The sequence below is a fragment of the Solenopsis invicta genome, chromosome 7 (assembly GCF_016802725.1).
Source record: "Solenopsis invicta isolate M01_SB chromosome 7, UNIL_Sinv_3.0, whole genome shotgun sequence".
Classification (NCBI taxonomy): Eukaryota; Metazoa; Arthropoda; class Insecta; order Hymenoptera; family Formicidae; genus Solenopsis; species Solenopsis invicta.
The window spans coordinates 13,798,105-13,823,697 of NC_052670.1; the positions used below are offsets into that span (position 1 = coordinate 13,798,105).

The 25,593-nt window shown below is 32.3% G+C and overlaps 1 protein-coding gene across 1 annotated transcript; it reads left to right on the plus strand.

The window, feature by feature from the left end:
• The first annotated feature begins 14,634 nt into the window (after positions 1-14,634).
• Positions 14,635-20,081, plus strand: LOC120358275. The gene is made up of 2 exons (XM_039451995.1): positions 14,635-15,175; positions 15,295-20,081. The coding sequence occupies exons 1-2, from the start codon at positions 14,635-14,637 to the stop codon at positions 20,079-20,081; spliced, it is 5,328 nt and encodes a 1,775-aa protein (XP_039307929.1).
• Positions 20,082-25,593: the final 5,512 nt, after the last annotated feature.

Below are 25,593 nucleotides of genomic sequence, written 5' to 3' on the forward strand. Positions count from 1 at the left end.
AAAAAATTTGGATTAAGTATAAAACATTTATGAAAATTCAACTTGGAAATAACTTTGTGCAAATTGGACGTTGGTTAGTGGTATAAATGATGGGTGCATTTTAGGAATTGACTTTTTGAAAAAACTCAATTTGATAAAATTATTTATTCTATTTTCTTTAGTCAAGTTTCTGAAGTAAAAGAAAATGTTAAATATTCTTGTGTGTTGAATTCTTTTAATAGACTTCTTTGGAGTCTTGTTGCACTTTGTGAAGAAAATTCCAAAAATCTTAATGAATTTGAAAAAGAAGTTTTTAATAAACTTTTAAATAAATTTTAAGATGTATTTTTAAAAAATGTTTTAGCAGAGAGCTATAAAGTTGATAAATATGTTATTGATGTGAAAAATTCTTCCATAGAAAAGGCCCTCGCTGTGTTTTGTTTCAAGAAGACGGATTCATAAAATACGATGTTATTTTAGAATAAGAATAAAATCTGTATTAATGACAAATGATGGATTAATTTTTTTTTACTAAAAAAGTAGTGTTTTAAAATTTTGCGTTACTTTGTTCACTCCCTGTACTCAGTAAATAACTAGTATTAAATAGATAAAATGCTACATAATATAGATATAACACATAAACTTGTTATATAACATTACATTTACGTTATATTCGATATTTGTTGAGTTATCAAACATATCATAAAAATTTGGAAGTTTTTACCATAATTATCTGAAGGGTAATTGTTAAGACTAATTAATGATATACATGTTTTTAGAATTATATTACTTTGTTACTTTCCAATAAATAATCAGATAATTAATTTCTATTAAAGTTGCAACAAATATTTAGTTACAAATTATTCTGCTTATACGGCGATGTTTTTACTATTTGACTACCGAATACCGAATATTAAAGCCATTATTTCGTCGTACACCGAATAATTCTAAAGTAAAAAGTAAACAAAAATTTAGAAATGTAGACTGTGTCATTTCAGCCACAGATGCATTTTATGCTTGAATAAATATTTTATTTATTTATAGCCTATAAAATTGTATTATATAAAATACAATTTGTTATACAATGTATTTATTAAATACAGTTATTTTATCATTTGCAAAGTTCAACTTTTTTTTAAAATAATGTAAATGCTTAAGAATAATTTTTTAAACAGAAATTTAAATTTATTCAAACTAAATATTTATTAATTTCTATTTTTTGATTTTAAAATTAATCATTGCAATTAAAATTAAGAGGATACAAATTATGATGCAAAAAACGAGTTACTCTGCATTGGAGAAAAGTAGTCTAATTATTTTCTTCTCATACACATTAACTGTTTCTGAGGAAAGACGCTCTGAGTAAATACTTCTCCTGGGAGCAAAAAGGTAAAGTGTCGGAAACTTTGTTAAATAATGTAGGAATTGATTTTTATTTCTTGCCCACCAGTAAGCCAATGATAATATAAGTATCCAAACACCAAGTTACAGGTACATAAGTGTTAGTTTTTATTTACTTTTAACAATGTAACTGTCATGTAACATTATTATATAATAATTACATCCCAATAAACACAGATCAATATAAGATACGTATAATAACCATTATAACCATACGTATTTTACGGTATAAAAACGTATGAGATAAACCTATATAATCCGTGGACATGTCCGCATCCCATTTTTTTTAACGTATTTATATATACGTAAAAAAATGTATATATGTAAATGTATTATAAACATATTTATAAATACGTTTATAATATATAATGTATATACATATAATAATCATTATAACTATACGTATTATACGGTATAAGAAACGTATGAGATAAATGTATAATACACTTATAATACACGTATAATAATACACTTATCTTTTAATTTAAAAAAAATATATTTTTTTTCTTTTTTAGTTTTTTAACAGATCTTATTATTCTTATAGCTTAAGGCTCCTGAGTACTCACCGCGGCCATATTGAAGTCGTGACGTCAGAAGCGAGAAATTGCGTGAAATGACACGTAATTTTGTCCGACATGGCATTTGTAAATAAAGCCAATTTGGATAAAACAAACTAAGCAGATGACTTTAAAACACTTCTAAATATCGGTCACGACTATCCTTTTTCCGCCTAACAATCAGTAAATAGTTGTAAAAAGCATGTAAAGTGAAGCAATTGAAACAGGAAAACACATGGGCACATAATTTTGTCCGACGTGCCATTTCTAAATAATGCCAATTTGGATAAAACAGACTAATCAGATGGCTTTAAAACACTTCTAAATATCGGTCACGACTATCCTTTTTTCGCCTAGCAGTCAGTAAATAGTCGTAAAAAGCACGTAAAGTGACGTCTATTCAGACAGGAAAACACACGGATAGCTATTAAAAGGAGTGAAAAATGTACTTTTATGTATAAAATTCAAAGAAACTTTACTCGCGGTCCATTTTTACGAATTTGGTAAATACGAGAAAAGTCATGTTTTTACAATGAAACACATAATAACAAAATGACATGCACGATAACATTTCATCGTCAATCACGTTTCACGTGTATTAGTTCTAATTTTGTCCGCGACGAAATGTCGCTACCGTCAACGCGGAGTTCTCGGCTGAGGAGTCAGGAGCCTTAATCTATAGTCACTGTTTTGCATATAAGATTTTTTAATCACTCAATACTATTACGCATTATTTTAAAACTTTGAAAACGCATTGGCGGGATTCGAACCTAAGATCTCGGAACGGTAACTTAATACCCTAACACTGAGCTAATTGTACACTTGAAATATCGTTAATAAAAAGTTATATTTGAAGTAAAGATTTGAACAGGAAGAAACTTGCGTGTTGAGTACCGCACGAACACTCACTAGGCTTTTGATTATTTAAATTTAGATATTTTTATAATAAACTTTGTAAATAATTAAAACTGTTTCTGTCCATAATCAAACCAGTAAAGATAGTAAAAAAAAAATAAGAATTAGAAGTAGTACTGGAGCAGATTTGACGTTAATTAAAGAATTAAAGAATTATTGACATAAAAAACACGTTACAGAAATCAATTTTGCAACTAATTGTTATAAATAAATTATTAAAAATTTATTTTGTAGAGGAAAACTAATTGCGCCAATCGATTCTACGGGAAAAATTAGTAAAGAAATATATATGACTCTTTCTTAAACCATTCATATTTTATGCAAAAAAATAAACTATATAAATAATTAAAACCGTTCCTGCTTATGGCCAGACTAACAAAAGTAGCCAAAAAACAATCAGATATAGGACCTGAGTATGAAAAAACATTATTAATGTAAAGAACACGTTGCAAAAAGTCAATTTTACAAATTAATTGTTATAGACAAATTATTAAAAATTGATTGTAATGAAAAACTGCGCTAATCGATTCAACTGAAAAAAATACTAAAGAAACATATATGATGCTTTCTTAATTGTTATAGTTGTTATAAACAATATTAGTTGCAAAATTATTTTTGTAAGAGATTATACTTATACTAACAGGAAACGTTAAAACAACGTAAACTGATTATAATTTTTAAACGTATACTAATATACGTTATAAGATTCATTTATTATTATACTCATACCAACAAAAAACGTTCAAACAACGTAAATTTATTACAATTTTTAAACGTGTATTGATACACGTTATAAGATTCGTTTATTATTATACTTATACCAGCAGGAAACGTTAAAACAACGTAAATTTATTACAATTTTTAAACATATAATATTATATGGTATAAGAACTGCTTATTACTTATACCTATATCAATTAAAAACAGATAAAAAAATGTACATTTATTACAACTTTTAAACGTATAATATTATACGATATAAAATTCGTTTTTTATTATATTTATACCAATTAAAAACGTTTAAAAATTGTATATCTATTATCATTTTTTAACGTATATTATTATATGGTATAAGAAACATTTATTATTTACACCTATACCATTTATATACCATTGATACGTATATTATATCAGATTTATACCCATGAGTGTTTATTGGGATTATTGAGTAAAAAATTATAAGCAACATTTATATAACTGTAGTTTAGTATTTGCTGGGTAGTTGTTAGAATTTGTCATCTAATAAACGAGATGTTATGAGTAATTATACTTAGAAGTGTCACCTACTCTTTTAATACTTGTACCTTTTATTACGTATTATGAGTGCATGTAATCGACTTATGTCCATTTTCTCGTGAAAATGATATTTTTTGGATCCAATTATAGCATTCCTTTAATGAAACATTTATTAACGTATTTATAAATATTTGTTATTTTTAAATTACCTTATTAAAAGAGAAAGATATAATACGCTTACTTGTAATACTCTCTAATGTCACAATTGGAATAATCAAAAGAAAACGTATCCTGGTCTTCAGGTGGGATTATGGATATCAAAAGTGACTTATTTGTATTGCCAAATTTCCACTCATTAGAGGAAAAGTAGAACACCGCATTGGCGGCCACATATAGTTTTCTTTGAAGTTGTACTAACCTGATTTACATTTATATCTTATTAACACGAAACAGTTAGTTATAATGACACAGATTGAATTATATTAATGAAGCTGTAAGTTCAAATTTTATAAAATGTGATAAAATATATATTTCAAAGGACTTATATTTTTCGTATATTATTATAATGCAAAAGTTATAGTATACAAATATTTCCTCCAAATATAAAGAGAAGCCGATAAGAAGCTAAATTAGAAGCTAAATGTAAAAAGAATTTAATATGTAGACATCTGTAAAGCACAAAAATATTGCAGCAACATTACAAAAATATTATATCGCAAAATTGTAATATTGAAGAAATATTACTGTAATGTTTCAGCAACATTGCAGCAACGTTAAAATGTCCGCTTTAGAAATATTGTTATACATAATGTTGCAACTACATTGCAATATCACGTTTATGAAATATTGTGCTCTGTGCACAATGGAGAAGTACTTACAACAAAATTGTAATAAAACACTACAAAAATACAGCAATGGAGGAATACTTGCGAAAAAAAAAGATCTTTCTGTGCATGTGTGATTAGCGCTACTCATGCTTGCTACTCGCTTTCATGGAGAGACACAGTTACTTTAATAATTGTATTAGTAATACGTTTTAAATTTTATAAGTGCAAATAAAAAATTATAGCAGTAATTGTTACAATGATCATACATTATTATTACAATGGCATAGGTCATTATAATTTTTTTAATGTTTTCTAAATAATAATGTAAAATTGCTAAAATAATATTGAAAAAAGAAATCTTTGCAATGTTTCTACAATATTGCAACATTGTAATATTACAGCAATATCGTTGCAAGTTTCTGTGCTGTACGGGTAAGAATTAAGAATATACACAAAATGATATTACAAATTAATCTATATTAAGAGACTTTTTTACTTTCAAAGGAAATATACTACTTTTTTTTAATTTGTTGCATATTTATACGAGTATTTTAATCACATTTGAATAAACTAAATCTACCAATTAATTTTATACATGATAGATTGATTTTTAATTTGTACAAACTAGTAAAATATTTAATTTATGTCTTACATAGGTTGACGTCCAAAACATTTTAAAGCCAAATCTATTAGCACCGCTGGAAAAATATGTAATAACATCGATAATATATAGAACAAGATACAATTATCAAAGAACCATCCATTAAATTTCCAAATTTTTCCTTCGAAAGGCACTTCATTTTTTGTAATATCCTTACACATGCTCACTTCATTACCAAAAGTAAGAAATTTTTGATGCACACAATTTAAAACAAATAAAGTAGATTCAGCAGTAAACCTAATAATAATTATACATTGATGAATAAATATTATAAATAACACATTCAATATTTAAACAAAGTTTTATAACATTTACGTTAATAAAAAAAAATAAATAAAAATACTTTATTTACAAAATAATATAAGTATTCGACAAGTTTTGAATTGCAAATAAATAATACTATTTAAAATATTGATTATTTAACGTGATATACAGAATATTAAAGATAAAGATAAATAAAAAATCAATAATTTTTTGCTTACTTTTTTTACTTTTGTCTTTTTCTATAACTCAGATAGCATATAGACGGTCATAAAACGTCCAATGGATGATTGATTTCGGATGTCTATAGGCTAAACCAATAAAATCTGACAGGAGCTCATTGGAAGTCTTATGGACTTTCGTTTTTTACAACTTTGGATGTCCATTGAACATCCAAAAAGGACGTAAAATGGATATGATTATAAGTACTCTCTTACTACTAATTATTGTTAAAATAAATATTGAAATATACGAATATTTATAAAAAAAATGTTTATAAGTAGTACTAAGTCTGAAATACAAAATTAACTTGTTCCAAGCAGAAAAAAGTATTTAAAAAATGTTATTAAAATTATTTTAGAAACGTTTTTAAAAACGTTAAAAATATAGATAAATCACTTCTTTCATTAAAAAAAATATTTATTAATATTGTGAAAAACGTTTTTTTAACGTTAAGTAAAATAAAAATATTTTTTAAATCAAAGAATAATTTTTTCTATGTGAAACTAGGCAGTAAGTTAGAATATTCTTACTCTTATATTATATTCTTAATTTTTTTAATTGTAGAGGTATTAACTTTACTGATATTTTTTTTCAAGAATTTTCTTTGGAATCGCGATCCCAAGCAATCACAAATCCAAGCTGTAACCGCACTAAGCGATATTTTATATCTGCGGCTACTGCGAACTGATTCCTAATGGTAAACTGGGAATACTTTGTGTTAACACTTGAATATCTTTATAGATCAGATAAATATATGTATGTTATATTAAAGTATATTATTTGTATAAACATATACAAAATTATAGTATTTTATTGATTTTCACAAATAAATAACATCGGAAATAACTCTTCTGTTATTTGTTTAAACAAATATACTACTAGAAAAAAATCAATATCGTACGATAATTAAATTAAATAGGAAAAAAATAAGAAACTCTCATCGTTTAATTTTAAATCGTTATTTTAAATAATTATGTCAAATAAATTAAAATTTAAATGTTTTTTTAAATAAATCTGAATAAAACTTCTCTTTTAAATAAAATTTATAATAAATGATAATTGAAACATACAATAGTTTAAATGTCAAATAAGTATTAAATAAATATTAAATAAATATTTTAAAAACGTATGAAGCATAACGTCTGCGCGCTAATAGCGCGTTTTCTGATTGGTATCCTATGGACGTCTGAAAATTGGCCATCAATGGACGTTCAAAATCGAACATACGATGGACGTACATTTCATATTTATAGTCGTGCAGTAGTAAAATGAATCTGAATTGAATGTCCATCGAATGTCCTGTGCTATCTGGGATAATGCAATTTAATATTTTTTAATACAGTAAAGCCTTCCACATCCGAAATAATAGGGAGACAAAATTGTTCGGTTAAGAAAATTTCTGAATAAAAGAATAAATACCTACACTTGTACATTAAATTTTATCTATTCAAACAAAAACTTAAATTTTTAACAAAAAGTACTTCATATGTTCAAATAAATTTAAATTCTTTACATTACTAACACTTGTTTAATTGAGAGCTGTGTTATGACTGTAAAAACAATTTAGCGCGCAGCCTATTGAATTTGAGGGAAGTATAACAAATCACACAAACATAATAAAAGCACTAATAAAAGCACTAAGATCTAGCTACGACCGGAGAAGGTATTCGTGTAATTTGTGTTGTTATATTGTCGATCGAATATCTCTCTACTTTAAATTTTTTTACATAAGAAAACAACATTAATTTCACAATATGTTATAACATTCAAATAGTAGAACTTTCAGATATTAAGTATTCGAATAATGGAACTTTGGATATGGAAAACGGTACTGTATTTCAAAATCTAAGCAAATAAACAATATATTGAGGATCATACGTGGTTAATCCAATCTTCCAACATACGACTAGTATAGCTTTAATGACAATGTCTACTGGTATAAATCTTTCATAAACATGTTTATTAGCGTAAAATACTTGTTGTATTCCTTTTGCTGAAGCAATAGAAAGACCGATTGAACCATAAATGTTATCTAACCATCCCGGCATTGGTTCTTTCAACGTTGGATATACTATAACACAATGTGTTTGTTATATTATAATTAAAATTACATTAAAATAATTCTGTGAACGCTCGTTTCTTTGCAACGCAAAATATAAACAAAAGAAAATACAATTAACGAATAAATTATAGTTACTATCTTCTAAGTTACGTAAACATTAAGGACATATAACAACATATTTTTACGTTCAACCGAATTATATAGGATAAAATGGGGTATTTTAATTGTGCAGTGAGTGTTTCGTGCAATTCTCGTTTTTTTTAGACAAATGTAGTAGATAGAAATCTGCCGTTCTAGTACGTTATTTATCATTCGAATACGCATTAGGCTATATACAAAGTCTCAAATCGATCAGATGTTTTTCGCGTACTTTATAGACAGAAGTGTGTTTTGTAGCACTACAATTAAATTCATTCTTCTGCAAAACATATCGTTATTTTTATTAAGTGTCTCTCATTTTTGTTGTAACCTGTACATTGTGCGTTGTAGTCATTGGGATGTGTGTTATCAAAGAATATCGTTCTTTGCAATAAAATATGTAGTGTTTTTGCTACAGAGCGCGATTTATGACAGATGGAAATTGGGATTGTATTGTGCAATATAAAGAAGCATTATGTAGTGGTAGGGTCAAGGAATATTAAGGAGTAAAATCTTCACAGAGCGATCACCTTAAAAATGGTCCCATTTCTTTCTACCGACAGAGGACACTGATAGTCATAAGCGTTATCCCAAACATTCGGTTAACGCGACTTTTATTCATTGCACTCAGCTCTTTATTTGTTTTTCTTGAGCGTTTCTGCCCGTTTTGATAGTGGAAAATTGTACAAATACATTTCACCATTACAACTAATTAGGATACTAAACATCTATCAAAATACTGTAAATGGTGTCTCATGATGTCTGATGCATAGCGAACAGTGCGCAGACGTTGACATCACAAACTGGAAGTATGGGACACCTTCAAAGGCATTTTTAGTATCGATAATGAGACCGTTTTTAGAAGCAAAGATTTTACTCTTTTTTAATTTTTCATGGATGATAGGGTATCCCTATTACAAATTTGAAAAAATTAACAAAAATAAGCCAATTTGAAGATTCAAGGATACAATTTATTTATTTTGTGTTATAAAAATAAAGTAATTTATTATTTTCAATAATTTTAAATGTTTCGATGGCTTCTGTAAGTATATGTACATGACATTTTGTCTGAAACATGGGAATATAAGTGTAATATCATATAAACACACAATCAAGACACATGAGAATGCATTACGATGAAGAATTGCAAGATTTACTATGTTGCACAAAACAACCTGGGGAGTTTTGTGCACATTTTACTTGTTTTACATTTTATCTTATAGCTTTAGATTTTAAAGCTAAAACACACTTTTCATGGACATTAATTGGGTTTGTCTTTTTTTCCCCTTTCTGATATAATATTACAAGAGTATACTTGGCAGTAATATATTAAAATTAAAATTTAATTCTAACAATTACATGAAAATCTTCGTACCTGAAGAAGGTCTTACAATTGCACAAGGCAAGGAGGAAGAATATTCTTGTATTATACTCTCTGCTAGGTTTTTCGAGAAAATATATGTATTGACAGCAGAGTCCAAAAACCTGTACATAATTTTAAATACACGCAAAGTTAAAAAGTTTCTTATTACATTGTTCGACAATTTAAATTTTTTTTAAAGACCATAATGCAAATCAGGAAAATCTCATGTAAAATCGAGTTTCTATTCATTAAACCTTAATCTACCCTTGTGTTACTTCATCCTTTCCTATTATTAAAACTCTAATAAATATTGGTGCCAAAATTGATTTAAATCCACTTACTTATTTAAAAGTTATTTATTTGAAACTACGGCAATATATAATAATTTTTCAATTACATATTACGATTGATATCTCGGTTCACTGGACAGTCAGACACATTCTTCTTCCAGATTCATTTATTTTGTGCAAAAGTGCATCGAATGAGCCTAATTTCGTCAAAATCGGTCTACTGTTTGTGATTTCGAGATGTCTTATAACTGTAAATCATTAATAGCGTTTTTGAGTGCAGTGGGTTTTAACCCAGGTTCGATGCCATTTGCCGCAATCGTCTAATTAGAACGGACGATTGAACGTTCTAATTGGACAATTCCGGCAAACGGCGTCAAACTTGGGTTAAAACCTACTGCACTCGAAAACGTTATAAAATTCGACTCTTAAGGCTTGTGCAAAACAGACAAATATTAAATATAAGAAATAGGATTTAAAATTTTAGAATCAGTTTTCTTAATGAATATTATAGATAAATAATAAATTACGTTGTATGGTACATATATATCTTACGTTTTATTTGTATCCATTGTGCGTTACAGTTAATATTTATTGAGAAAACTGATACTAAAATTTTAATTCTTATTTGTAATATCCTATATTTCTCTATTGTGCGTAGGCCTTACAACACACATTATTGACTAATCAATTTGCTACCTAAATTTTATTTGATAACCAATGAGAGGACATGTAGATAAACCATATCATTTATCCATCTTTTTTTACAGAACAATTAATGATAATTATACGCTTTAAACCAATTTTGGTTAATAAGAAGTTCATGTGCGCAAATTGATATCATATCACGTTGTAGTTACTGAAAACTAAGGTAACAAAGATTCGTTTTCGGTGAAACGCATACCCCCTCTGTTTTTTTACCGACCAAAGGTTGGCAGCAGTCGGTCGTAAAAAAAAAATAAACCAAGGGAAATTTTCAATTTTCTAATTTCGATAATTTTCAGCTCATATTGTATAGCCAAATTACCCTTAAAATGTGGGGGCAAAACATGTGACTTTTTCTTCTTTTAACACAAAAAAGAAAACCATTGTCATAAAAAATTATTCTAAATAATAAAAGGATTATCCGGTTTACATCATAATCTAACCTTGTCGAACAGTGTTATTAAAGATTTTAAGTTTAAATAAAAAATAGTTTTAAATGAAAAATGCTATTTTAATACAACTAGTTGTAGAAAATTTATAAGATTAATTTTTTTTGTGACTTACTTAGCAGTAAACACATTTAAAACATGTTCATCATCTAATAACTCAGCTACTTTGATCATTTTTTTCCAATCAAATCTTGGTGGATATACTTTTTCTTCTATGGACGGTTCCTGTATATTTGTATATGCTGTACTAACATACAGTAGGACCTACAAGGAATAAGAACAATTAATTTAATAATCTTAAAACTATTAACATAAGATTGAAAAGTTTAGTTTATAACCGTAATGATAAATAAAAATATTCCAGCAATACTTTTAAATCTGAACGTATTAAAAATTGGTTTACGACCCACTTTATTGACAATCAGTGTCTAATAAATTCAGGGGCATTGCAAATAACACTGACTCTAGATTGGCATTTTGTAGTTTCAATAAACTCGGAATTTTAATTAAAGTCTATTAAGTTCTTCTCTAAGCTACTTCTAAAAAGAACGTTGTTTATAAAATTTCGAGTAATGATTGCGATGCTTCTTATGTTGGTCAGACGGGGAGACAATTAAACACGAGACTCTCAGAACACCGTCAATATATCATCATTGATCATAGGTTGCATCAAAATCATGAGTTTAAACGGGATAAGAATTCTTGAAAAAAACATTTTTAAACGTCTTACTTTTTACGTCTTACTTCAATATATTCTCTTTGTAATTTAAAGATTTCATACATTTTTTTGAAAAATGTATTTATATTGGATTAAATTTAAATTATATCTTTCTAAGTAAGTACAACTTAGGTTGAAATAGGAAGATTTTTCAATGATAATATAGAGATAGTACTTAAGTTTTGTATAGAAATTAAAGAGAGTACCACATGGGTTAGAATAAGAAAATTTTCTAATGAAGATACAAAGATAGTACCATTTGAATTTTGTGAAAAAGAAATGAAGATTTAAGGGGTATATATACACACTTGACGCCTTTTTTTCTTTTTCTTTGATAAAGTAATTTTGTACTAATTTAATAAACGGCGTTGTTTGGATAAGTTTTACTCAATAATTACTGCTTTATTAAGCATTATAGAAAAAAAATGGTTCAAGACTTTTCAATTTAATTTTTAGTAAGGAATAACATTACATTAATTAATGGGCGCTTTTAAGTAACACTGTGTATAAAAATTTAAAAATATGAGATTAAATTAAAAAAGTCTCATCTGCGAGGATCAAATCTGGGATTCCGAGTGTACAGCAATCAACGTGCGCCTCACACTACACCGCTCATTTGACAAACGTTCTTCTGTAACAATACTATAGGTGCTGGAAGTATTTAATCGTCATTTTCTCGAGAATATCCAAGATTGCTTAAGATTACAACTTACGGCTTTACTATAGTAAAGGTGTGAAACTACATACCCATAAAATTTTATTAAAATCTGTAATCCGCAGATTGTGGGTTCCACTTGTGAGAGAAATGGTAAAATCCCATACAGGACAAAGCTTGCAACAATATTGTTGCAACGTTGCAGCAATGTTACAACGTTGCAGCAATGTTGCAACAATATTTCTGCAGCCTTCTGTGCTGTATGGAATCAACCAAAGTTTAGTTATAAATAGTGATCAAATGTATTTTGTATTTACTGATACCAAAAACAGTTACATTTAACGAAACTTTTTGTAATTAGTAGTATAAAAAGAATTGTTTTATTACGACTACAAAATTTTTGATCAAAACAGCTATACATATATTTATAGTATAGATTGTATAGTAAAAATTATAGTAGAAATCGTTTTGTGAGATGGTAATTATAACTATCTCAGCAAACGATTTCTCTCAGTGTGTAGATAAATGGAATTCTCTCATCATATGTATGTACAATATTAAAGGCTTTATAATGATATGTTTGTGATATTTCAAGAAGTTCCATGGACCTCCTCTGAACGTCGACCATGACATCATTAGAATCTCACACATTTAAACATTTTTACATTCCCAGGATATCTATTGAACAACTAAGACCATTCTAGGATATCTTAAGCTGAATGCACAATGAAAAGCACAAGCAATAGGAACAGAGAATAACAACAAGCAATAGATTTAGCAACTTCTGATTGATTCGCAAATATTTCTCGCGGATTCTGATTGGTTAAAATCTATTGCCTGTTGTTATTCCCTGTTCCTACTGCCTGTGCTTTTTTTCATTATGCATTTAGTTTTATAGTTATTGCTGTGACATCTATTGGACATTCCTGAGATAAAGTATGTTAAACGGACTACGTTTTACTTACTTTTATATTCTTCATGCTTTGAGCTAAGATACAGATGTCTCTTGTTGCTCTAGTATTGGTAAATATGGCATATTTTAAACTGTCATTAAATTTCACACTCGCCGCTACATGGATTATTATAGTCACTCGTTCAATTAGCATTTGCTTATCCGCAGCCGACAAACCTAATACCTTCTCGGTAGTACTGCCAGAAATCGGAATTATTTTCTCAAAACTCGAAGGTCGCGTTTCACGTAATTTATCAAATAGCTGAAATAAACCAACATCTTTTATAAAAAGATTTTTTTATTGTATTGAAAGTTTCTGGTATATTCTTAAAGAATTTATAACAATGGACAATGACCTATTATAATCGGGAAGAGTATTGTTACGTTCAGCCTTGGAAAAAATAATAGCTTCAAAGGACTGTTGGGATTTGGATAAGGCAGGGAAGGTACAACAAAAACTTTTCTCGTGGCCACACCAGAGAAACGTGCGTTACAAGTCGAACGTTTTTGTGACTCTGGAATATAGGTCAACGTGTTATGAGACGCTTCAACACCTATAGTATTTTGAGGACTTGTGCAATCGTCGGTTCTAACTTGTGTCAAAAAATCTAATCCCTTTAATTCGGGATTGGACCAAGAACGATCCGATATCCAAAGGACGAGACGAACTAAAGTTACAATACTGTATAGTTTTGTGGAAAAGGGGGTTTCTTAGCAGAATCTGAAGTACATATATCATGAAATAACCTATGTGAACGTGCCACTTGACTTCAAGAAAAAAAATATTTTCAAAAAGCATTCAATTCAACTTGGTGTGTACCCAATTGTATCACTTTTTTTTGTTTGTTCCACCATGAGTTAAAAACTACTGTTGCGTCTGTATCCATAGTGTCTCGCTTATCATATCGCGTTCATGCGCATGCGTCTTTTAATTTATGTCTCAAGGACTCTATAAGGGCTCCTTTCTTGACTTTATATACTCTGAGTTCTTTGGTGATTTCGGCGAGACCGGAACCCGCGAGTAGTAGCCGTACGTTTTTTCGGACGACGGAGCGCTCCGCTAGTGCGCGTGTAATCTTATACTAATTCTTAATAAAGCATTTATATTTGTAACGAGTTCAAGTATCCATTCACAAACAAATTGGTCCTTCGAGCCGGATTCACAGAGCACATCTGTGAATGAATTAGACATATCGAAACAAGAATCAACGGAAAACGAGGTTCGTGTGCAACGCACGAGGACAACATGGCCGATCTCGACAAATTGAGGAAGCAAAGGGGCTATGTCAAGGGCAAGCTAACGAGACTAGAAAACGCTCTAGCACAAGTGCAGAACCAAGCGGCTACGCTCGACAAGGAGGACGCAGAGGTTCGACTAGAGCGACTCGATCAAGTGATTAACGAGTTTCAAGAGGTTCAACGGCAGATCATCGAGGAAATCGGCGAGCCAACACAAGCGGACGTCGAGGCAGAGGCGGAATTCGAGGAAAGAAGCCTAGCCGTACAAGCAACATTACGACGCATTATCAATGGCGCTAGGAATGCAAACGCAAGTACAACGGAACACGACACCGTGCTCACGCAATTATTACAACGGCAGATGACGATGATGGAGAGATACGAGACAGATGGCGCTTCACGATCACCAACGACACAAGGGTCGGAAGACGACGGTCATCTAGGGAATTTGCTACGAGCGCAAACCGAGATACTACAGCGTCTCTCAGATGGCGTGACAGATGGCGTTGTCAGAGGCAGTCGAGTCAAGTTACCAACGATCAAACTACGTTCGATGGAAAGATCGAAGAATGGACAAAATTCTATGACGCGTTCATAAAGACAATACATAGCAACCAAATATTGCCTAACATTCAGAAATTCATCTATTTGCGATCGTGCGTCTCAGGTGCGGCCGCAAGGGCAATCAAAGATATCGAGCTGTCCGATGACAATTATACGGTGGCCTGGGAACAACTAAAGAAGCGATTCGAGGATTCAGGCGTTATTAAACGAAGGCATGTTCAATGTTTGTTCGAAATGCCGCTAGTCGAGAAAGAGTCAGCCAGTGCCATTATGCATTTAGTGGACCACGTTAACAAACACACAAGAGTTCTAAAGAGGTTAGGTGCGCCGACCGATTCATGGGGCGATCTACTATTGCACATGGTCGAAAGCAAGTTAGATCGAGTAACTCTACGAGCATGGGAAGAAAGGGCTAGTATTCACAACGTCACGTCACACGATGACGAGGTCGTCAACGGTGAATCCAATTTCAATGCGTTAATAGACTTTCTTATTCAACGATGTCATGCATTAGAGCGCATCGAGAGCAGCAAGGTTAAGGAGATCTCCAGCAGTGACAAGGGAAATTTCAAGAAACAAGCGCAATTCAAGGGCCCTGCGAAGAGTTATCAACCTAAGAGCAACGTGACAGACAAGGTTACATCGCTGGCTAGTTCGATAACAGCAGGGGCATGTTTTCTATGTCAAGAGGCACATCTATTGTACAATTGCGACAAGTTTCTCACCATGACTCCGGAGGAACGTGAACGAGAAGCTCGACGTCTCAGGTTATGCATCAATTGCCTGAGAAACGATCACTTTACAAGAAGCTGCAAGCACGGATCTTGTCGAGAGTGTTCGGGCAGGCATAATACCCTGTTACATAGATCTACGACAGCAAAGCAGCAGAATACTATTGAGACGGCTGATACTTCCAATGCTGACAACAGCGCTAAGATAGCTTGTCACTCTATGGGCGCAACGAGAAAAAACGTATTCATGGCTACAGCAATAGTCGACGCATCAAATTCGGAAGGGTATCGTATACCGGTTCGCGTGTTATTGGACAGTGGTAGCGAAGCGAATTTCATAACGCACAATATATGTAATCGATTAAATTTAAAACGAAACGCAACGTCAGAAATCGTGTCGGGTATAAATGATGCTACATGTCAAGTACGTCAAGTCACTAATGTTACTATAAAATCGAAACATTCCAATTTTCAAGTCAACGCGCAATGTTTTATTGTTCCAAAAATATCTAGCGCTTTACCTTCTAAGGAAATAGACAAAAACGCATTGAATATTCCGTGTAATTTAAGATTGGCTGATTCAGAATTCAGTAAGCGTCATTCCATAGATTTGCTCATTGGAGCAGAATTTTTCTTTGACTTACTAGAAAACGGGAAAATCGAGTTATGCCAAAGCAAGCTTTTCTTACAAAATACAAAGCTAGGTTGGGTGATAGCAGGTTCCATGCCCAGTAACGAGCGCAAGGATACTAATAACGTGCAAATGATAAATATTTTTCATTGTTCCTTAGCCGAAGATGAGAACTTAGATAAAACTATTAAACAGTTTTGGGAAATAGAAAACTATGCTAACTGTACTAAATCTAAATGGTCTAACGAAGAAGCGAGATGCGAGCAAATATATAAGGACACTACCACGCGAGATGATCACGGTCGGTTCGTGGTAAGCTTACCATTTAAATCCGAGGATACAACAATTGGAGAAACTAGAAATACAGCACTCAAACGTTTAAATCAGATCGAGCGACGGTTCAAAAACGATAAATTATATTACAAGCGATATTTACAATTTATGCGTGAATATTACGAGTTACAGCATATGTCTCTAGTCGAATCTTTCAACGTCAATGACAACAAGCGTGTTGTTTATTTGCCTCACCATGGCGTGGTGAAGGAAACGAGTTCTACAACAAAATTGCGTGTAGTATTTGATGCTTCCAGTAAAGGTAGCACTGGTCGTTCGCTTAACGATATCTTAATGACTGGTCCGATTTTGCAAGATAATTTAATACCGATATTATTACGTTTTAGGTTTTATAATATAGCTGTTACAGGAGATTTGGAAAAAATGTACAGGCAAGTCTCAGTGCGAGATTGTGATAGAGATTATCAGAGGATCTTGTGGCGTTTTTCCATGGACGAGCCAATCAAGGAGTACAGACTAAATACTGTTACCTATGGTCAGGCTAGCGCCTCATATTTGGCTATCAGAAGCGTGCGCCAATTAGCTGAGGAATATGAAGGCTCTTTTCCTTTAGCTGCTAAATGCGTGTTAAATGACATGTATGTTGACGATATTATCGGCGGAGCTCAAACTATAGACGAAGCCAAGGAATTGCAAAGGCAATTAATCGAGTTAATGAGTAAGGGCTGTTTCAAGGTCCACAAGTGGCACTCCAATGTTACGGGAGCAGTGCACAATCTAAGCAAGAACGAGAATCAAGCAACGGTAGATTTGAAACTCAACGACGTCGTCAGGACTCTAGGTTTGGTTTGGGAACCAAGTACTGATGTTTTCTTATTTACAATCAGGTTTAACAAACAAGTTCGCTCTAAAAGAGAATTACTTTCTGAGATCAGTAAATTATTTGATCCACTAGGATTGTTAGGTCCCGTTATAACTCTAGCGAAGTTATTAATGCAAGAGACCTGGAAGATAGAAATCAATTGGGACTCCGAGCTACCAGCTAGCACACTTAGCAAATGGGAGAAGCTTCAAAGCGAATTATCAAATTCACCTATTCTTCGGATTCCACGCAGGATTTCTAGCCAGCATGTATCACAAAATTTGATTTTATACGGATTTTGCGATGCCTCTCAGGACGCGTATGGGGCATGCGTTTACGTTAAAAATTGCGGCAAGGATGAACATGTAGCCCAGTTATTGTGCTCAAAGTCGCGTGTTGCTCCACTTAAAACTATATCAATTCCACGTTTGGAGTTATGCAGCGCATTGCTACTGGCACGTCTGATCGATCAAATCAAGCAAGCTTGCAAGTTTGAGTTTTCAAGAGTATTCGCTTTCACGGATTCGTTAGTTACATTATATTGGATACGAGGCGACTTGTCACGATGGAAGCCATTTGTTGCAAATAGGATCTCTGAGCTAACAGATCTATTACCAGTAGAAATATGGGCTCACGTGCGAAGTGAAGATAACCCTGCGGATGTGTTATCTAGAGGAGCATATCCTACAATACTTCAAACCTGTAATCTATGGTGGGAAGGTCCTCCCTGGATATCGAGTAATTCAGACGATTTTCAGTCTCAAGGATATACGTCTGAAGCACAGGCTGTCGAAACGGAGGAAATCAAGTCCGAAGAGAGACGATCTAAAGTAGTTAGTCATCATACCAGGATGCAAGACGCTATTTTTCAACATTTATATTCGCGCATTTCAGATCTAAATAAATTGGAACGAGTTCTAGCATATTGCCTGCGATTTATTTCACGTTGCAAGGCAGGTTCCAAGGAATCAAGCGAACAATTGACTATAGCGGAAATTGAGACAGCTAGATCTCACCTCGTCAAGAACGCGCAAGCAGAAGGTTTTCAAGAGGAAATATTAGTTCTTCGACAAGCAAAACAAATAAAGCACTCCAGTAAATTACTATCGTTACATCCTTTCCTGGATGATCAAGGATTACTTAGAGTGGGGGGTCGTTTACGAAACGCACCCTTGTCTTTTTCGCAAAAGCATCCTATTTTATTGCCCGCTAATCACAAATTAACCAGAATTGTCATTGAGCGCGAACACAAGCGACTTCTACATGCTGGTCCTCAAGCTTTATTGGCTGCTATTCGACGAAAATATTGGCCCCTACGTGGAAGAGATATTGTTCGTAAGGTTTATCATTCGTGTGTCTGGTGTTCACGTCGCCAACCTCACGCCTCTTCACAACTGATGGGTAACTTGCCAGCTGACCGTGTTACACCTAGCAGACCATTTTATAATTGCGGTGTGGATTTTGCAGGTCCCTTTATCACTCTATTAAGCAAGGGACGAGGTCGAAAAACTACGAAAAGCTACCTCGCTCTATTCGTATGTTTCGCTACAAAGGCTATTCATCTGGAAGCCGTCAGTGATCTAAGCACAGAAGCCTTCTTAGCTACGTTAAAACGCTTCATAGGACGTCGAGGTTGTCCGCAGAAAATATATAGCGACAACGCTACTAATTTTAAAGGTGCACAGCGTGAAATCAGTGAAATGTACACGTTTCTTCAGCAGCAAGTAAAGGGATCATTACATAAGAAGCTACTCGAAGAAGGTCTCCAATGGATCTTTATTCCGCCGTATTCTCCTCATTGGGGCGGACTTTGGGAAGCAGGTGTGAAGTCCTGCAAAAATCTTCTAAGAACTGTATTGGGAAATTCTAATTTCACCTTTGAAGAGTTGTGCACTGCCCTCATACAGGTGGAGAGCTGTTTAAACTCACGTCCTTTATACGCTTTATCTAACGATCCGTCTGATCTAGAACCCCTTACTCCAGGGCATTTCCTCGTAGGAGGTCCACTTACTTCTTTGCCCGAAATTAACCTTCAGGATATAAATATCCATCGTCTTAATCGATGGCAGTTAGTACAAAGATCTTGTCAAGATTTTTGGAAACGGTGGGCGGCAGAATACGTTAGTTCTTTACAAGGCCGTTTCAAATGGCAAAAAACGCAACAAGATCTTCAAATCGGCGACTTAGTTATTATAAGAGAAGACCATACTCCTTCTTACCAATGGAAATTAGGTAGAGTTACCGAATTGCATCGCGGTCAAGATAATTGTGTCCGTGTCGTGACTATTCGAACTGCGAGCGGTTTAACCAAGCGTGCAATTAATAAACTATGTAAATTGCCTATCAAAGATAAGGAGGAAGATTATGATTAATCTTGGTGGGCGGTATGTTGCGTCTGTATCCATAGTGTCTCGCTTATCATATCGCGTTCATGCGCATGCGTCTTTTAATTTATGTCTCAAGGACTCTATAAGGGCTCCTTTCTTGACTTTATATACTCTGAGTTCTTTGGTGATTTCGGCGAGACCGGAACCCGCGAGTAGTAGCCGTACGTTTTTTCGGACGACGGAGCGCTCCGCTAGTGCGCGTGTAATCTTATACTAATTCTTAATAAAGCATTTATATTTGTAACGAGTTCAAGTATCCATTCACAAACAACTACGTTGTTTGATAAATACCCGTGTTAGGAAAAGAAACACTTAAAAAAAATTTTTTTTATTTTTTTCTCTACATAATCTTTTTTCAGCTCGATACATTTAGCCCAGCGATATTCCAACATTTTTATAACGTTTAAAAAATATGATTGGTCGAGTTCCTTAAAATAGTCCTCTGTTTCGGCGATGACTTCTTCATTTGACGTAAAGCGCTTTCCGCCAAGCTATTTCTTCATGTTTGAAAATAAATAAAAATTGGAAAAAGCCAAATCTGAAAATAGGGTGGATGAGCAATAATGTAATTTGACCAGTTTTGCTATAACAATTGCGAACAAATGAGCTGGTGCGTTATCATGGTGGAAAAGCACTTTTTTCGCTAAATAAGGCCGTTTTTTCTTCAATTTAGCGTTGAGTCGGTCCAATCAGCACAGTACTGTCCCGTGATTGTCTTTTACTTCTCCAAATAGTCGGTGAAAATAATGCCTCGCAAATCCCAAAAAAACTTTGGCCATGATCTTTCTAGCCGATGGACCGTTTTTCTCTTTTTTGGAGCAAAATCGGCGGATTTAGTCTACTGTTTAGACTGTTCTTTCGTTTCTGGTGTGTAATGGTGGATCCATGTTTCGTCAACAGTGATAAAACACCGCAGAAACTCTTTCGGATTGCGCTTAAACATGTTTAAACAGTGTTTTGAAATTGTCATGCATTTCCGTTTTTGTTCTACTGTGAGCAAACGCGGCACCCATCTCGCCGATAGCTTTCTTATGCCCAATGTTTTGTGTAGGATATTTTGTATGCCGTTCACTCACATAGCACATGGGCGTCCGATGGACGTACAATTATTCCGGTGTGGATGTCCAATGGATATCCGTAATAGTCTGTAGTCTTAATTGGATATCAACTGGATGTCCATAAATGTCCATGAGATGTTCATATTACGTCAATGTCCGACGTATCTATGACCATAAGATTTCCTATGAATGTCCGTTAAACAAATATTAATATTTCTAAATTTATTTATAAATATTTACTTTAATATTGGCAAAAACAGTTTTCTTAATGTTAACTAAAATAAAAATGTTATTTAAAGTAAAGAAATTAGGAATCTTTCTTAAGAATTTTTTTTCGGAAGTTTTCAAGCGGCTACCCATCCAAGTCGTAATCTCGCCTAACGTTGCTTGATCTCTGCGACTGCTGTAAACTGACGTCGGATGATGAGATGTGAATATTTTGTGTTAGCACATGTATATCGAGTCAATATGTGTTATTGGGAAGATGAAACGTAAATAAAACATATTATTTATGTAAACATATATAAAATTAAATTTTTTTACGATTACAACTTGAACAGGTGACTGTTAGAAAATTTCCGGAAAAAATTTTTGAGAAAGGTTCTCAATTTTTTTTCTTTAAAAAACATTTTTATTTTATTTAATGTTAAAAAAAAGGTTTTTTTACAATATTAAAATAAATATTTATAAATAAATATTTTTTTCGCAAAAATTTTGTAAAAACAATTGATGTGGCTTTCCTGCTTTTATTATACGTGTGCACACGTCCATAAGTGCCGAGAAATAGATTCATTTAAAAAAATTATCGATTTGTTGAAGACGGATGTACTAACGTAAAACGGATGTGATTTGGATTCATCAAAAGATGCGGTAGCGGCTTGCATTAAGTATATTTTTTTCGTCTTTCTAAAAGACGTTACCATGTATCATTTACCGAAAGAAACACAGTTTTTTACAAATAAATGGTTGTTTTTTTTAACAAATTAATTTGATTAAAAAATAAATATAGTAGGGACAAATATCGATTTTTCCGAGCAAAATGACACAAGAATGATGTCTGTAAGTGCATTCGATGCTGAGACATGAATTATGCATGTATTTTTCAACCCGATTTATGTCATAAAAAAATTCAGATACGTCGTCGTCGTCTCCATCTTCGCAAAATTTCAGATTTGTCCCCTTTGGTCCAACCCGAATAGGGAATTGTGCGGAGATGAATCCAACGGGGGTAAATAGTGTTCCTCGAGTACTCTAACATTGATCTTCGGTATCAACCTTCTATCACCAATCCCTATAAAGTTATTCGATATCTTCAAAAATTTTCAGATTTATCCCCTTTGGTGGTAATTTTGATATACAAATAAATATAAAAAATATTTCAAACTTGATCTCTCTCCCTCTCTGTTTTTCATTCTCTCCTTCGCTTACTCTCGTTTTCCGTCTTTTTCCCACGCTCTCTCTCTCTCTCTCTCTCTCTCTCTCTCTCTCTCTCTCTCTTGCTCTCTATTGCTCTTCCACGTTCTCTTTCGTTCTTTACCTCTTTCCTTTGCTCTCTCGCACTTTTTCTTGCTCTCTACCGCTCTCTTTTGCTCTCCCTGGCTCTCTCTCGCTCTCCTTTGCGCTCTCTTGCTTTCTCTCGCCTTCCTTCACTCTCTATCGTTCTTCCACACTCTCCCACGCTCTCTACCTCTCTCCTTCGCCCATACTTTTTTTGTTCTCTACCGCTCTTCCACGTTCTCTTTTGCTTTCTACAGCTTTTCCTCGCCCTCTCTCACTCTCCCCTGCTCACCCTCATTCTCTACCGCTGTCTTTTGCTCTCTACCGCTCTTCCTCGTTCTCTTGCTTTCCTTCCCTCTCTTGCTCTCCTTCGATTTCTCTCGCTCTCCTTTGCTCTTTATCACTCTTTCACACTCTCTCTTGCTCTCCCACAGTCTCTTGCTCTATACGCTCTTCCTCGTCTTCTTTCGCTTCCCCTTTCGTTCTCCCTTGTTCTGGCATTAGTTAGAATATAGTCCTAATAATAACATTAATATTTAACAAAATTAATCTAAATTTCGATAAAAATGATCTTATAAAATACAATATGCTAAAAAATAAAGAATTAGAAAAATTGTTTGATTAACATAAAGATAAGCTTGTTGAATGTACCAAATAGCTTACTTTGAATTTTTAGTGTTTATTAATAAATTTAATACTAATCATCAAATAATGTAATTTTAAAATTTTGTTATTTACTATAGAATTACAAAAAATAATGAAAAAATACTTACTCATTTCTAAGTACCTAATTATTATTATGGAAACTTATAAATAAGTGAATAGAATATTTTGAGATTTGTCAGTGATTTAAATAAAAGTATAAACAAAAAAAAACTGCGTGCTCTAAAAATTATATTAAAAAAAACGAACGCGCCAAGTACGCTGTTGCTAGAGATTTTGCCCATCTTTGATTTTATTGGCTACATAATTTGTTGCTCATCGGTACGGGAGTGACTCGTTTGACCACGTTGCGATTGATCACATTTGAGATCCTGGTGCATATAGTATTTTTACTGTTTAACACTGTAATTGGCTTGTGGTCAATTGCAACGTAGTCATAAGACTCCCACCCCATCGGTAATAAATATACTTGCAATATTTTTGATTTTATTTTTTTTTTGATGATGTTATACTTGATTTGGTTTTATATTACAAAACATATACTTGGCGCATTTTTTTACATTTTTTATGTTTTTTTAGGCAGATTTCACAAATTTTTGCTTAGTATTTTGATACATAAATAATATATTACAAAAAAATATACTTGAGAGTAATCACAATAAACGCACTGTGGTACGTATTAAACGAAATCTTACATCGAGACCCCTTACGGAAATATACTATTATAACTATTAGTAAAACTATTAATAAAACTATTGAATTATTTGCCATAGTTTTTCGCGGATTATTAAGACAAACTATTACACTAAACTATTGAAAAATGATTTGAGCCCAATAGTCACTACGATTATATACTCGTATCAAATACGTATTGATAAATCAACAATTTAAACGTAATAAATTATAGTTTCCAAAAAAATATTTTTTTCTTTTTGTTCAAAAAGATTAAAAACAAATTAAATCTAAATTAAACATTTATGTACAAGATTTAATAACAATACAAATTGTTATTAACTTGTAAAAATATAAAATTTCATGTGGAACAGCGTTCTACAAACACGTCACATTTGAAAAAAAAGAAGAGCGAATATTCTTCTGGAAGTTACAAAAATTAGTTCCCAAAAATTTCAATGAAGTGCTATTTAGAAAGGGAGTTGCAGTGGTGCCTAGATATAACGCCTCTGGCCGCATTCGACTCACGAGAAAATCACCCGCGGCGCGGCGGCGTGGCCACCTAATGGAAGTCGCGCAAGCCGCGAAGGCGCGAAGACTGGCGTCGTGAAAAAGTTTTAAGACTCAAAACCAAAGTAAATCGCTTAATTTTTGAGAACACATAATATGTTTTTACGTGTAAAATAACTATTAATAATTGAATGTCTTGGATTTTAACCGTATTCGATATTTCCAAAATGATTTATAAATGTTTCTTATTTCATAAATAATATACGTTTTCAATAAATCTTTAATTAGCTATACCAAATGTGTTATAAAATACGTTTATTATTTGTTTAAGTATTGCTCCAACGAAAACGTATAAATATAATTTACGCTCAAACTTTTATTAACATATTTAAAAAGTATATTATACCTGGATATTAAATCCTATTTTTAATACGTTATTTAAAAGGACAACTTTTACAAATCATAAACGTATTTAAGAAACGTTTATTTAATTAATATATGATAGTATTTAATGTAAGGTTTTTGGATCTGCATAGAAGGGAAAACTGAACAATGACTACAAGTGAATGATTTTATTAAGACAACTGAAAAAACTGAAAACTAAAATGAAAGGTTAATACAAGGAACCGTTTCAACTCGACACGACAGAAAGACAGACGCAACACTACCAGAAACTCCTTTGTACATATCATTACATCATCACACGACAAAGTGCGCTCCTCGTTTATTTCTCATACCAATCAGACATAAGCATATACAATGAGTGAAACTGAACGGACTTGACATCTTTCATTGTTACTCTTCAACATTTGATAGTATTTCTATACGTGTTATAAACGTAAATACCATTCTGGCATTTTATAAACCATTTTTCAACGTATAAAATACGTTCCCTATTATATATACGTAATAAGAACGATTATTATAAACGTATATTGCACTAACGTATAAAAACCGTTTTACCTATATACATATCTGTTATATACCTATACCTGTTTTATACCATACTTGCATTTAATAAATGTATATAAAACGATCCAGTTCTTATTGAGTTTATTGTGAATAGTCGACTAATAATCATTTATATATTACTATTA

Bases quoted from the DNA above. Each gene is read 5' to 3' on its own strand.
- LOC120358275 (XM_039451995.1), top strand. From the start codon at position 14,635: ATGGCCGATCTCGACAAATTGAGGAAGCAAAGGGGCTATGTCAAGGGC. The intron at 15,176-15,294 runs GTTCGATGGAAA...CGTGCGTCTCAG, and splicing joins GTTACCAACGATCAAACTAC to GTGCGGCCGCAAGGGCAATC.